Raw genomic sequence first — 12,196 nt, 5'->3', positions numbered from 1 at the left:
ACATACATCCACACATAAACACACACACAAACACACACACACATAAACATACACAAACACACACGTACACACAATCATACTGTTATCTTCCCAAGAGGACAGCTGACAACGGTGATAGCTGAGTGTGTAATTAGTTTTCATTGTCCCCTGACAGCTATAGTGCCACACAGACCTTTTCCTTTTTATGTTGTAAATGCTATGGAAAAAAAATACATTAATAACAGGCATTTAATTATGGGCCCAGCAACCACAGAGGAAACACGGCCAGGAAAGAAGTAGAGTATGACTACATGCACATTTTAATTTGTAGGGAAGGGGAGTTTCTTTCCCAGTTACAGTAATCTCTAAAATATAGATGGCTGGCATAAAGTGAGGGGGAAAGACTTAAAAATGCACCCAAGTCTCTCAACAAAAAATTATGTGCACAGTGCTACACCAAAACTAAAACCAAGAATAGCATAATGCTTGCACTAAAATATTAATAAGAATGAGGCATTGCTTATTAATAAGGGAAATACTCTTTAGAATAGCTTTATGTTTTGATAACAGCAGTGAAGAGTACCAAGATTCAATTTTAAATTATGTTTTTTGTCTCCCTTTTCACAGACTAAAAACGAATTAACATTTGCAATCTTCTATATGGGTGCTACGTTTCCCGAGGCTCACGTTAATTTCTTTCATACAGTATTTAAAATGAAGCATCCCCAAGTTGCTGCCTTGGTGGACATGAGCTCCTCCACTGAGGTCCTTTCTCGTCTGATTAATTAGTAATTGGGAGACACATTTTGGCAGCTTTCATTTCGCTATTATTTTCTCTGGGTTGACACAAAACCCCGTCAGAAGCACTACTATTTGAACTGCACCCCTCTTTAGTGCTGGGTCACTAAATGCTAATAAATGGAGCCCCTGCCAGAAAACTACAGAAATAGGCATAAAAGTTTATTGAAGCAGTAAGAGTAAACAAATATATGAAGAAAACACTGAATGCCACAGTATCTAAAGCATTAATAGTCTGTCTGAACCCAGAGGTTACTGGCGAGATTACAGAGCTGGAAAAAAAAAAAAAAGCCTTTAACAAAACCACCTCTTTCATCTATCTTTCAGAAAAAGTATTAGCTAAATAAAGCAGGCAAGCGCTCTGCCGAAGCAGAAAGGTACATCTGAGCCTCCCTTATCCCTCCACATTATTCCAACGGATGAGGAGAATTATTTGAAAGCAAAGATTTATAGCAACTGCACTGACAGAGAACACATCCAGAAGTCACCAGAGCTCTGAGCCAGAGGGACATTTTTCATACAGGGTGGGAAGAGGCACTTTATCTGAAGCCAGTGCTTTGGAAAGCCTCACACGGAATAGGCCTCTGGGCCTCCATCCCAAAGTGTCAGTCACTTCAAAACAGTCCTCTGCTCCGATGGTGGCTCAGGACACTTGTGTGCCAGGGCAGTGGCCATGCTGTGAGAGTCAGAGGTCACTGCTTCCACATTCCCACATCTGTCTGAATTTTCTTGCTCTGAAACAATAGAAGGGGGCCTGGGCTCATTTGCTCCCACTTTGTTTAACCTAATTGTTAAGTATAAAAGACAATTTCCCCATGTGGAGGGTTACTTTGCCCTTTCTTCCCATTCTCACTTGTCTCCATTAAATTAAAGACTAGAAAACTTTATTCAGAGGTTTAAGTATCCTAGATATTAAGCTCAGGAAATGCAACAAAATGGTAATCCACCCCCAAGACATCTCAGAAACATCAAGTATCATGTCTTCCCCATCATCAAAACCTAGGTAACAATTTGTACTACAATTAATGACTCCACTAAAACATAAGTTAATTTTACTCAAACCACAAGACCACATTTTCTATAAGGGAACAACGCTTTCATCATACTATGTTTTCATAGTAAGAGGCAAGAGCTAATTGTTAATTATAGTTTTTACCTATATAAATAAGTCACTAATAAAACTTAAAATGGAAACTTTGACAGCTTGGAAACAGCATTGAAAAAAAAAGTATTTGTTCATTTAAAACTAAAAGGTCACTTTGAACACTCAGTTATTTTAATCTTCCCCATTAGTCAAAGGAAGGCAGATACGAACCACAGAGGGAAGCTTTTTGGTATGAAACTCTCCGCCAGCTCCGACCTCGACTTTAAGCGTTAGATGTCCATCTGTTCTTTAAACATCCACTTTATGTACCAACTTTATCCCTGGGTCCAGAACCACGAAAACCCCTCTTCCACCGAGCAAGTAATCTGAAGCAGAGAGAGGACTCGGTGCCCAGTTTAAATTAGACCGACTGAGTCAGGCTACTTTAGAAATTAATCTTAGGGGAGCTTTGCTTTTACTGAAATACATGATGATGATGTTCTCAGACATCATCAAACAGACGCAGCAGCAGGAAGTGTGGTATAAACTTTTGGTAAAGTTTACTAGGCCACATGTTCTTCCAAATGTACCCAGAGATACAGAACATGGCAGAAAACACAGCCGACTCTGCTGATACGATCTCACAAGTTTCAGCCACAAATGTGTCTTAGTACCCTCAAAAACTGCTTATTAAAAAAAAAGAAAAAAGTGAGAAGCCATATTTAAGGGGCACCTGGGCTCTGACTTCACATAATGCTTCTCAGAGGATATGAATGCTTTATTTGGGGAGGCACCTACATTTTTACCCCTGCCTCTTCCTGCATAAAGATACCTGGAAATGCCCATCAATTATGTGTGCATGTATGCTGGGGAGGGGAGTGAGGGGGAGAAAGAAGGGGGCTGATTTGAAACAATAAGAAGAACTACTGAGTTGGGTCAGCAAAAAAGAAATCAGGAAATGAAGGGAGGGGGATGACAGTGGAAACCGCGGACATATCACTTTGAAATTAGCAATGAGTTGTAAGCTTCAAGAGAAAAGTACGCAAGGAAACATGGCGCAGCCTCGCATTTAACGTTAAAATGTAACACATCGAAGTGAAGCATGTTAGCACTATTTAAAACATCCTTTTCGTCAACACAGAAAGAAAGCATTTTTGCGACTCTCCAAATAGGACAGTGCTTTAACATAGAGTCCCACCAAAATGCTTACTTAGTCCTTTTCTATCCATATTCATTTCCAGACAATTTCACGAGAGAAATAAAACCGGTCTTAAAACAAGATGGCTGCTTTGGGGGAGGGGGGAGGGCGGAAATGCTGGAAGCCAAAATAAAACCAGCTCTTCTAGATGCAGAAATATGACTTTAGCCTTATTCTAGTTTCCGTGTGTCCATAGGCTTCTGCCTGGGACTGCATCCGTGACACTGTACAGATACTTAAAAGTACCAATAACAAAGCCGTTTCTCAAAATGGTCCAACCTTTGTGTGTGAACAGCACAACCGTCCAACGCCTACACGCATGTGCGTGATGGTACACGTGCATCCAAAATGGGTAACCTCTCACTTTTGTCTCACACCAAATCATGATCATCAGTCGTGAAAACCAGGTCAGTGTCTAAGTCACAACAGGAATATGATTAACTCACACCTCTTAAGAATCTGATATAAAACAGCCAGTGACACACAATCAGTTCAACTGCATTTGACTTCTTAGAGTAAAAGCACAGGGAGTTAAGTGTTCAGAATCTCTCCTTGAAACGCACTTCACTGACCTTCTCTGAAGCAAAGTGCAGATTAGTTTTATGACCTCCACGTAAAAATTAAAAATATTTCCCTGCATTTTGAAATAACTTTTAAATAGATTTTTTTTTAAATCATCTAAACCTATTTTTATTCCTCACTTGAGTGGAAAATAAGACCTGACAGTAACATTTTCTTCAACCTGTCAACTGTCAGTCGTATGAAGGATGTTTCTAAAGATGACAAAGGTTTATTTTTCCTTATTGAAAATGATAGAATCCACCTGAATGAGAGCAGAGCGAGCCGTTGCTACAGTGTGCTAAGGTCTCTCCGCACGCAGGTAACTTCAGTAGGAGTTTCCAACATTTTAAAGTAATGTTTTGCTGAAACATATGGTTCACAGTTTGAAAGCTTGATCCCAAAAGCTCCAAAAGCAAGAGTTTGTATCCATACACATTTTCTATGAGCAAATGGTCGGTGCAGAGATTTTGAAAGCGCCACAACCATCCTTCAGCGTGCGGTCAGAGCTACAGACCATCAAGAAGACCAAAATGCATGCATTTTTCTTCACCAAGAAGTATGCATAATAATTTTAGTATAGAAAGTTTGCATTGTTAATGTTTACTTTTAAACCAAGTGGTTCTGTGTCACTGTGCTGACTTGCTCATGACTGACTACATTTTTAAAGCATAAAATGCAAACAAATTTAAGAAGGGGAAAAAGCAGACTTCCTCGTCCTGAGTAATTTCCTATTCAGAAACACTGGAGGTTCACATTAATCACAAGAAACTTTTCTACAAAACATCTCAGGACGTGAGTTGAGAAGCAGACTAACATATAAATGGAAAAATATAAATCAGGCCCTTCAAAGAGACAGTAATTTATTGACGTTTGGCTAAGACCACTATGGTAAGACAAATTATTAAAAGTTGAGTATTAATATCTCATTCTTCATGTTCCTCTTTGAAGTTTTTATGCCTGAATATGAAGGTGTTGTTTGTCAGAACTGATCAAAAGACATTTTTTTTCCTCTGTTCAGAAGACTGATCTGAGTGAGTTGTCCTGGGCAAGGGGCAAGGACTGCCTTCCCACTGTGCTTAGGAGAACACAGGCTACTTTCTCAACATGGACACTGCAGTTATGCTCTTATTTTAATGGTTTATATACTACTTCTGAAGAAAAAATCAATAGTATGAACTGAATCCCCACACAGTGGCTTATTACTGAAAAGATCTTACCTTTTAGAACCCTCATAGCTATGGAGCTTATTCACAACAATCAGAAAAAGACATAGAATGGAATATTTCTCAAAAATTAAGAAAAAATATTTATGTTGAAAAATAAACAATGCACCAAACACTACTATATAAATATGTGTGTGTGTGTGTGTGTGTGTGTGTGTGTATACACACACACACACACACACACACACATATATAAAACTGTTGGGTTTTTTTTTTTAAGTATTTTTATGTTTTGTCCCTGCCTGCTATGGTAAATTATTTCGGCATCTTCTTTTCTGAAACTAGCAAAGCCTAGGACTCCTGAAGGACTAATTGTATTCACTCACTTTCTTGGCCCAGCATGAAGCTGGTGGGTAGCTCAGTTCATAGCAACAGGAGAGAAGAGGGGTACCATCTTTATCTGTCCCTGTGCAACAGGAAACCAGGCCAGTGGGGAGACTGCAATGAAATGCCTGTTCAGAAGGTATTTTGCAAGATTAAACAGCAGAAAATTCAGGAAGTTAATTTGTCCCGAACAGCTAAGGGTTCCATCTAAACCTACCCCTATTTTCACAGGCAGAAAAGCTCTAAAGCTATTATGTATCAGCCACAAAAATAACCTGGTTAATACCACTCAACTCACGCCACAGAAGAAGTGAATTGCTAAACACTGTCTCTGATCTCTTTGCTCACTCCTAGCTTACTGATACTGGTTTCATAATGGAAATGCTGGATGAGCCTGCAGAGCTGCCTCACACAGCACTGATGAGTGTCTGCTGTCACCTTAACAGCAGACAGAATATGCTTTCTGATAGCTTAGTATGACTATATAAAACAGTGCACACAATGGCTGGGAAATAATAAACTCATTAGCTAATTGTGCCCTGTAAAACTCCAGGAGAGACGAGCCAAAAACTAAGAAGCAGGCTTGTTCTACAAATGTCTGTATTTAAAGGACAGAGGAGGGAGAGAGGGGAAGGTAGACTGCAGATCTATTAATGGGCACATATAAGGACATAGGATATCGGTCTAATGTAAAGTGCTTACATAACTTGGACACAAATATCAAGATGATAAAATTATCCCAATACAGCTAATAAAATGGGACCTTAAATGGTACTGAAACTCAGAGTTAGATTTCACATGGTGCCTTTTTTTTTTTTTTTAAGATTTGGTTTTGAACATTACTTTAAAAAAATTTAACTTCAAAAATAAGGAAGCCTTTACAAATACAGTCATAGAACCCACTGGAAATCAAAATAAACCTTTCCTCTTCTCCCCTCACAACTATTTCCTAGATTTAAGCCTTGATGATTTCATTTATTTGTCAATGAGAAAGGCACAGTGCCAGTGTCCTGGCACACATGATCAAACTGATGACGGCTCAGATGTTTTTAAAATGAACCACTGAATTTTGAAAGAAAAACACTTACTGAAGGGAATATTCTGAGAAAAAAAAATTATCAGTGCTTCTCTCTGCTTAGCCATGTGCTCAGGTCCCCACATTCAGAAACCCCCAAAGAGGACTGCTAACCACAATTCTAAGGCCTTTAGAGACCCATTCTAAATGAAGCTGGTAAGCTACTACTCTTATGTGAAATGCTTCCTATAGTTCCTTAAAAGATAAAAAATAAAAAGAAAGAACCGCAACAACAACAAAAGCCAACTTGATTGTCCTCAGTGGAGTCTTCATGATATTACTTATACTAAGAGGATAAACTCTTAAATGGAAAATACTCAAATGTTAGCAGAAGCCAAACACAGGCTGAGGAGAGCTAGTATTAGCTATACTTGAAGCCACCATCATTTTTTGCTCCCTTATCTACAATACAAATCAGGAGATATATTGAATGACTCCAAAGTCATTTTGGCAAACAGAGAAACTGCAGAGCAACTTCTCAATATACACACTGTCCAAGAGAATATTTGTTGGAAGCATAGAACTGTTTACAGCAATCTTCAGGTTAATGGACGTGATCTTAATATCAAGTCATATCTATTTGTACAGGCTACCAATAGGGACTGCAAGTAAAGTTTTATTATTTAAGTTATTTTTAAAAGTTCCTTAAAAATCTTTCTATGGTTTTAAGCTAAAGCAAATAGTTAAACGCTGTGAGTTAGATTTTCATTGTGCAAATGACTCTCTTACAATCTAGCTCAGAATGCAGCACAACCATTAAGAGGATTGGTCACATTTTTAGTTGAAACCCCAGCAAGCCTTCAAATCTGAGAAATGTGAAGGGCAAATTTAGGCAAATGTGATGTAGTATTTCTTCTATTTGGGCTGATACTTCTCGGTTGCTATTTCACAGGTCTGTGCCAATTCGATGCATAAAATCAACTGGGTTCACTGTCCAATAAATACAGGCCACTGAAAAGTTAGCAACATTTAAAAGCTAAATATCCATTTCCTAGAAGTGACCAGCAAAGAGACAGGCTTTAACTGTACCCCTATTCTGACAGGACATGAGTTTCTATTTTCCTGAAATAATAAACTTATAGCTACTTAGGGCATGAATGCAGTCAGTAATGGAAGTCCATACAGTAGACAAAACTTAATCTGCCAGAGAAGTTACTGCCAAGACCTGTTACAGAATGAGCTGCTTAATGCTGATGACCAAGATACTTTTATTTTATTTCAACCTAAATAAACACAATTTCAAGCAGAACCTACTCCACTTACTTTGTATACAGAAACTATCCATTCTTATCAGTTTAATGTATTCACTAAACTTCTAAGTAGAAAAAAAAAAGAATTTAAGTTGCAAGTAATATTGTCTACACATTTTCCAAGGGCTGAAGTCCGCTTATTACTTTAGTCATTTAGCAAACTCTTGACACATATAGAGAAGACCAAAAGTCAGGGATAACTTACTTTATAAAACCACAATGTACGTGAAAAGGAAATGTACAACATTTAATTTGTAATACTGAATAAACCCACAAAATTCTATTAAATGTTTTCTATCTCTGTAACAAAGTGTTGGGTTTTACTTTAAAATTAACTTATTTTGCATTTACTCTTTTGGTTACATCAAACTGACTTTTCCTGATGCAAAAAAAATAACACATTTGAATCAATAAATCTGAATTAAAACTGCCCACCAGTGCCTACTTTTTAAAGTAAGTTTTAATGTAACAACGTACCATAATAAATGCCTCCACAAATCCCTAAGAATATTAAAGGTTGGATGGGAGAAAGGTCCCCGATTCTTTCTTTTGGGATGTCATCAAACTGCTAATGATCAAATAGTGAGGTATTTCCACAGCCTTCAAATTAGCATACTGGTTTAAAACTACTCTTGGTATTTTAAAAGTCTACAGATTAGAACTTTGAGCAGGTTCACAGCTACCATGGCATCCTGAGAGAAAGAGTTTTCTTTAGGAAGGGCAGATCTATTAAAAAACATGACCTATGACAAAAATCAATTTGCTAATCTCAAACCAAACAACGGTATCAAAAACATAAAACTGAGATAAAATGTCCGTCAACTTACTGAGCCTAGTTTGACAGGTAAAGAGGGGGAAGATCAGGCCAGCTGATGCTTCCTTCTGATACAACCCAGAGTGAGCTGGAACACCCCTTTCTAATGAATGAATACCAGGACAAGATCCCCCTGAAATTTTTGAATGTCAAACAGGAGTAAAACGTCCCAAATTCAAAGAACCGGCTCTACTCTCTTGGATAAATCACTGAAGTTTGAAAATACAAACTGATGTCCCACACATGCTGCCCAATAAAGTCCAAAGGTGACTACGCCAAGCAATGCAATTAGACTTGATTTTAAAGCCACTGGAACTGGAAAGCTTTCTCTATTTGTCTTGTCAGCTCTAATAAAAGGCATATTCTCTGGCAGACTGTCGTCTTTCTCTCTTTTCCTAAGAGCGGTTAGTGGCATGTCAAGGAGGAAATACTTTACCATTTTAATTGCCCACTCCCACGACACTCTTTTTATCATAAATGCAAACTTTCAGGGACACCTCCACTTGTGCTAGGTAGGCACTTAGGACTTCAGGCTACCTGGGTGTGACTGGGCCGGAGTAACAGGGCGGGGCAAACTCTCCCTAAGATGGGCATCCCGGAGCGTTCCTGGAGAAATCTGCTCTTCATCCCGGCTGACCCTAGTCAAGCCGGGAATCCTCTGAATTCACACGGAAGGAAAGCTGGAGGCGCTAGAAAGGGCTGGTGGGAAACTGAACCGGAGGCGCCCGCCGGCCCCCTCGCGCAGAACATTAGATGCGCCACAACCTCAGGCTCCGTCCACGGCCTCCCGCCTCTGTGCTCGCAACTTGCACTTCAGCCCAAGGAAGAGCCGGACCGCTGGGGTCCAGATCCGGGAGAAAGGGAGGCTTGGGAACGCTGCGGACCCAGAGAGGGTCTGCCTGGCGCAGGGGACAACCCTCCTCCCCTCTCCAGCGTCCAGGACCGCAGGGCGGCTGCGGCTGGCTGGGGCCCAGCACGTGCGCTAGGGCAGTCCCCGGCAGCCTCCCGCGGAGCCCGGCGGCTCGGGGTCGCGGGGACGCAGCTCCAGGTGAGCGCGCGCCCCTCCAGCTGCGCAGCGCCAGGCCCCCGGGGCGAAGGCTCCCACCTTCCGGCTCGCCAACTCCAGCAGCCAGCTCTGCACCCGTGACGTAACCCGGCATTCGATCAAACTTTCTGGCACCTCAAGCCCACTGGGGGGGAAAAAAAAGAGGGTGCCCGGGCTGGGAGAATCCTCTCCACGGCCAAGCGCGCTGGGCCTAGACCGACTGGGGGTGAGGGGGAGGATGTCACCGAACAGTTTCCTCGCAGTTAGAAAGAACACTAAAACCTATAGCTTCCGCTTCCCACCCGCCCCCTTTCGCTGCCCCTAACCCTTAGTGCGCTCTCTCCGCGCGCGCAGAGCGAGAAGAAGGAATCGGGTTTAGATTTGAAAATAAAAATAAATAAATAAATAAATAAAAACGAACAAGTTTAGTGCTGTTCGGCGGGTCCTCAGGCCCCAGCCCTGCGCCCCGCAAGGCTCCGGGAAGGACCTCTCGGCGGCACGCACCCGAGGCTCCCTGCACCCAAGCCCTGAGCCGGGATCAGGCGGTGCGGGCCGGGAGGCGAGGTCCTCGGTCGGTCCCGGGCTCCCGCCCGGCTCCGCGGCTTCCCCGCGGCCCCGGGCACTCGGAGCCGCAGCCGGCCCGGTCGCCGCGGCTTTAACAAAGAGCGGCGCGGGGCGAGAGGCTGCTTCCCGCCGGCGCCCGGCGGCCCCGGCCACGCAGGCTCGGAGGGCGCGCGCTGCCCGCGGCTGGAGCGCGCCGCTCCCGGCCCAGGCCCGCGGAGCCCGAGCTCCCGGCGCCCCCAGCCCCGGCCACCTCACCTGGGGTTGCTGCTGTTCCAGTAGACGGCGTAGCGGTCGGCGACGACTTTGGAGCCCGGGTCCTGGCTGAACACGCACATCCAGAGCACCAGAAACAGCAGCGTCAACATCTCCACGTGCAACATCACGCCTGGCCAGCGGCGGAGCCTCCGACGCGCCACTCCGGGGAGAGAGCGGGGATCCAGAGGGAGGGAGGGAGGGAGAGGGACGGAGAGGAGAGAGCGGACGCCAAATAAATACGAATAAATAAAACGAAGGGGCGAGGAGAGCGCGGCGAGCGCGGGAGGAGGAGAGAGAGAGAGAGAAAAGGCGGCAGTGGGTTGGGGCGTGGGGTGGGGGGGACAGACTCGCACCCCCGCTGAAGGGCTCGGGAGAGGAGAATCACAAGACGGGGAGACGCGTGACCGTGTGCGGCGGTGGCGGCGGCGGGGGAAGGGGTGCGGAGCTGGGTTTCGGGCGGCGGCCGCAGGCCGGTCACCCCGGGAGAGGGAGGTGCGTGCGGGGCCGGGCGGCGGCGGCGGCGGCGGCGCGGGTCGGGGCAGGCGGCGGCGCACGCTGCACAGTCACCGGGAGGCGAGCGCCGCGGCCGCGGGGAGACATACACCGGCCCGCTGGGCCCGGCTCAGCGTGGGCGCCGCGGTCCGCACGGGGTTCCTCGGCCGCGCTGGGCCCTCGCCGTGCGCCCCGCTCTGCTCCAAGTTACTTTGGCGGCGGGTAGTGGAGCCGCGGGAGGAGGGCGCTGTGCGCGCGGGGCGGGAGGGGAGGGCTGTCCTCACGCTCGCGGCCCCGGGAGGCTGGACGCCGTCCGGAGCCTCCCCCTAGAGCCTCGGCCGGGCGGCGACCCCCTGGCGAGCCTCGCGGGAGTCCTGGGCGCCGCGGTCCCCGGAGGCGCGCCGAGGGCAGAGCAGGGAGGGATCCGGATCCGCGAGCCCTCGCCCTCCGCCGGCGTTCCTGGAACTGCCCGAAGCCGCAGCCGCTCGCGCGGGGAGAGGGGGAAGCGGTGTCGCCTCGGAGAACCTCAAAGAAAAGTTTGGCTCTTCACGTCTTCCAGCGGGTCCCCAGGGGAGTCCGGACCGCAGAGGCGGAGAGGAGAGGCGGCACCCCGGGCCGGGGACGGCTCCCGCTGGCTTCCTTCGGCCGGGTGTGGGTGCAGCGGAGTGAATGGAGAGCAGAGGTGGCGAACCAGCCGGCCAGGCGGGGCCGGGATGCCCAAACCTGCAGGGCGACGCCGAGCCAACCGCCGCGCTGGGAGGGGGCAAACAATCACTTTCCAACGGAGCCCTCCGGGTCCGGGATGGGCGGGCGTCAGGCTCGCTGGACCCCCTCGCCGCGTGCCAGCAGCCCTGGGTCAGCGCTCAGAAGTGTCCCCGGCACTCCGACCGCTCCGGCCCCGAGCCCAGCAACTTGTGGAGGTTCATCAATCAGTTTGGAGCCGGGTAGAGGGAGCAGCACGCACGAGCCGGCGGCGCCTCCCCGATGACTACATCCGAGAAACCTCCCCGACGCGAACCTGCCTCCTCTCTTCCCCTCCTCGGGCACGGCAGGGACGAGAGGTGGACGCCACCGACCGAATCCTAAAAGCCTCTGCCCGGGCGGGAAAAATAAAACTTGGGTGCAGCAGCGCGAGCAGCCTCGGAGAGGCGGGGAGGCTGGCGAGGAGTAGAAAGGGGGAAAAGTCAGTTTTGCAAAAGAGGAGGGAAAAAAAGGAGAGAGAGGGAGAGAGAGAAAAAATGCTTTATGGGAAAAAAAAAAAAAAAAGCCTTCCTCGGGCACGCCCCCTCGTTAATGACCTGCGTGTGAAGCCGACTGCCGCGGCGGCCCGGGCGGCAGCAGCCTCGGTGCAGCGCGGGGCCGCGCGCGTGAACGTGGACGTGGGCGCGTACACGGGGGGGGGCTCCGCCCGGGCGCGGGGCGCGGGGCTGGCGGGCGGCGCGGGCGCGGGTGTGAGCTCCGGACCGAGCGAGGGGAGGCGCCGGCGGCGCCGCTGCCTCCGCCGCCCGGGTCATGTGGGCTGGTTTTTTTTTTT

The 12,196-nt window shown here is 46.8% G+C and overlaps 1 protein-coding gene across 2 annotated transcripts in view; it reads right to left on the bottom strand.

The window, feature by feature from the left end:
• The window catches only part of Efna5 (ephrin A5), a 146,588-nt gene extending 135,787 nt beyond the window's left edge, over positions 1–10,801 (bottom strand). For both annotated transcript variants that reach the window (XM_055628392.1, XM_055628393.1), the window contains exon 1: positions 10,171–10,801. In XM_055628392.1, coding sequence (XP_055484367.1) covers positions 10,171–10,295 — 125 coding nt within the window. In that variant the 5' untranslated portion in view covers positions 10,296–10,801. The remainder of the gene's footprint in view (positions 1–10,170) is intronic.
• Positions 10,802–12,196: the final 1,395 nt, after the last annotated feature.

The sequence above is a fragment of the Psammomys obesus genome, unplaced genomic scaffold, assembly GCF_907164565.1.
Source record: "Psammomys obesus unplaced genomic scaffold, mPsaObe1.curated_primary_1811, whole genome shotgun sequence".
Lineage (NCBI taxonomy): Eukaryota > Metazoa > Chordata > Mammalia > Rodentia > Muridae > Psammomys > Psammomys obesus.
Note: the sequence above shows the minus strand (reverse complement) of the source record. Positions and strands in the feature narration are given on the sequence as shown.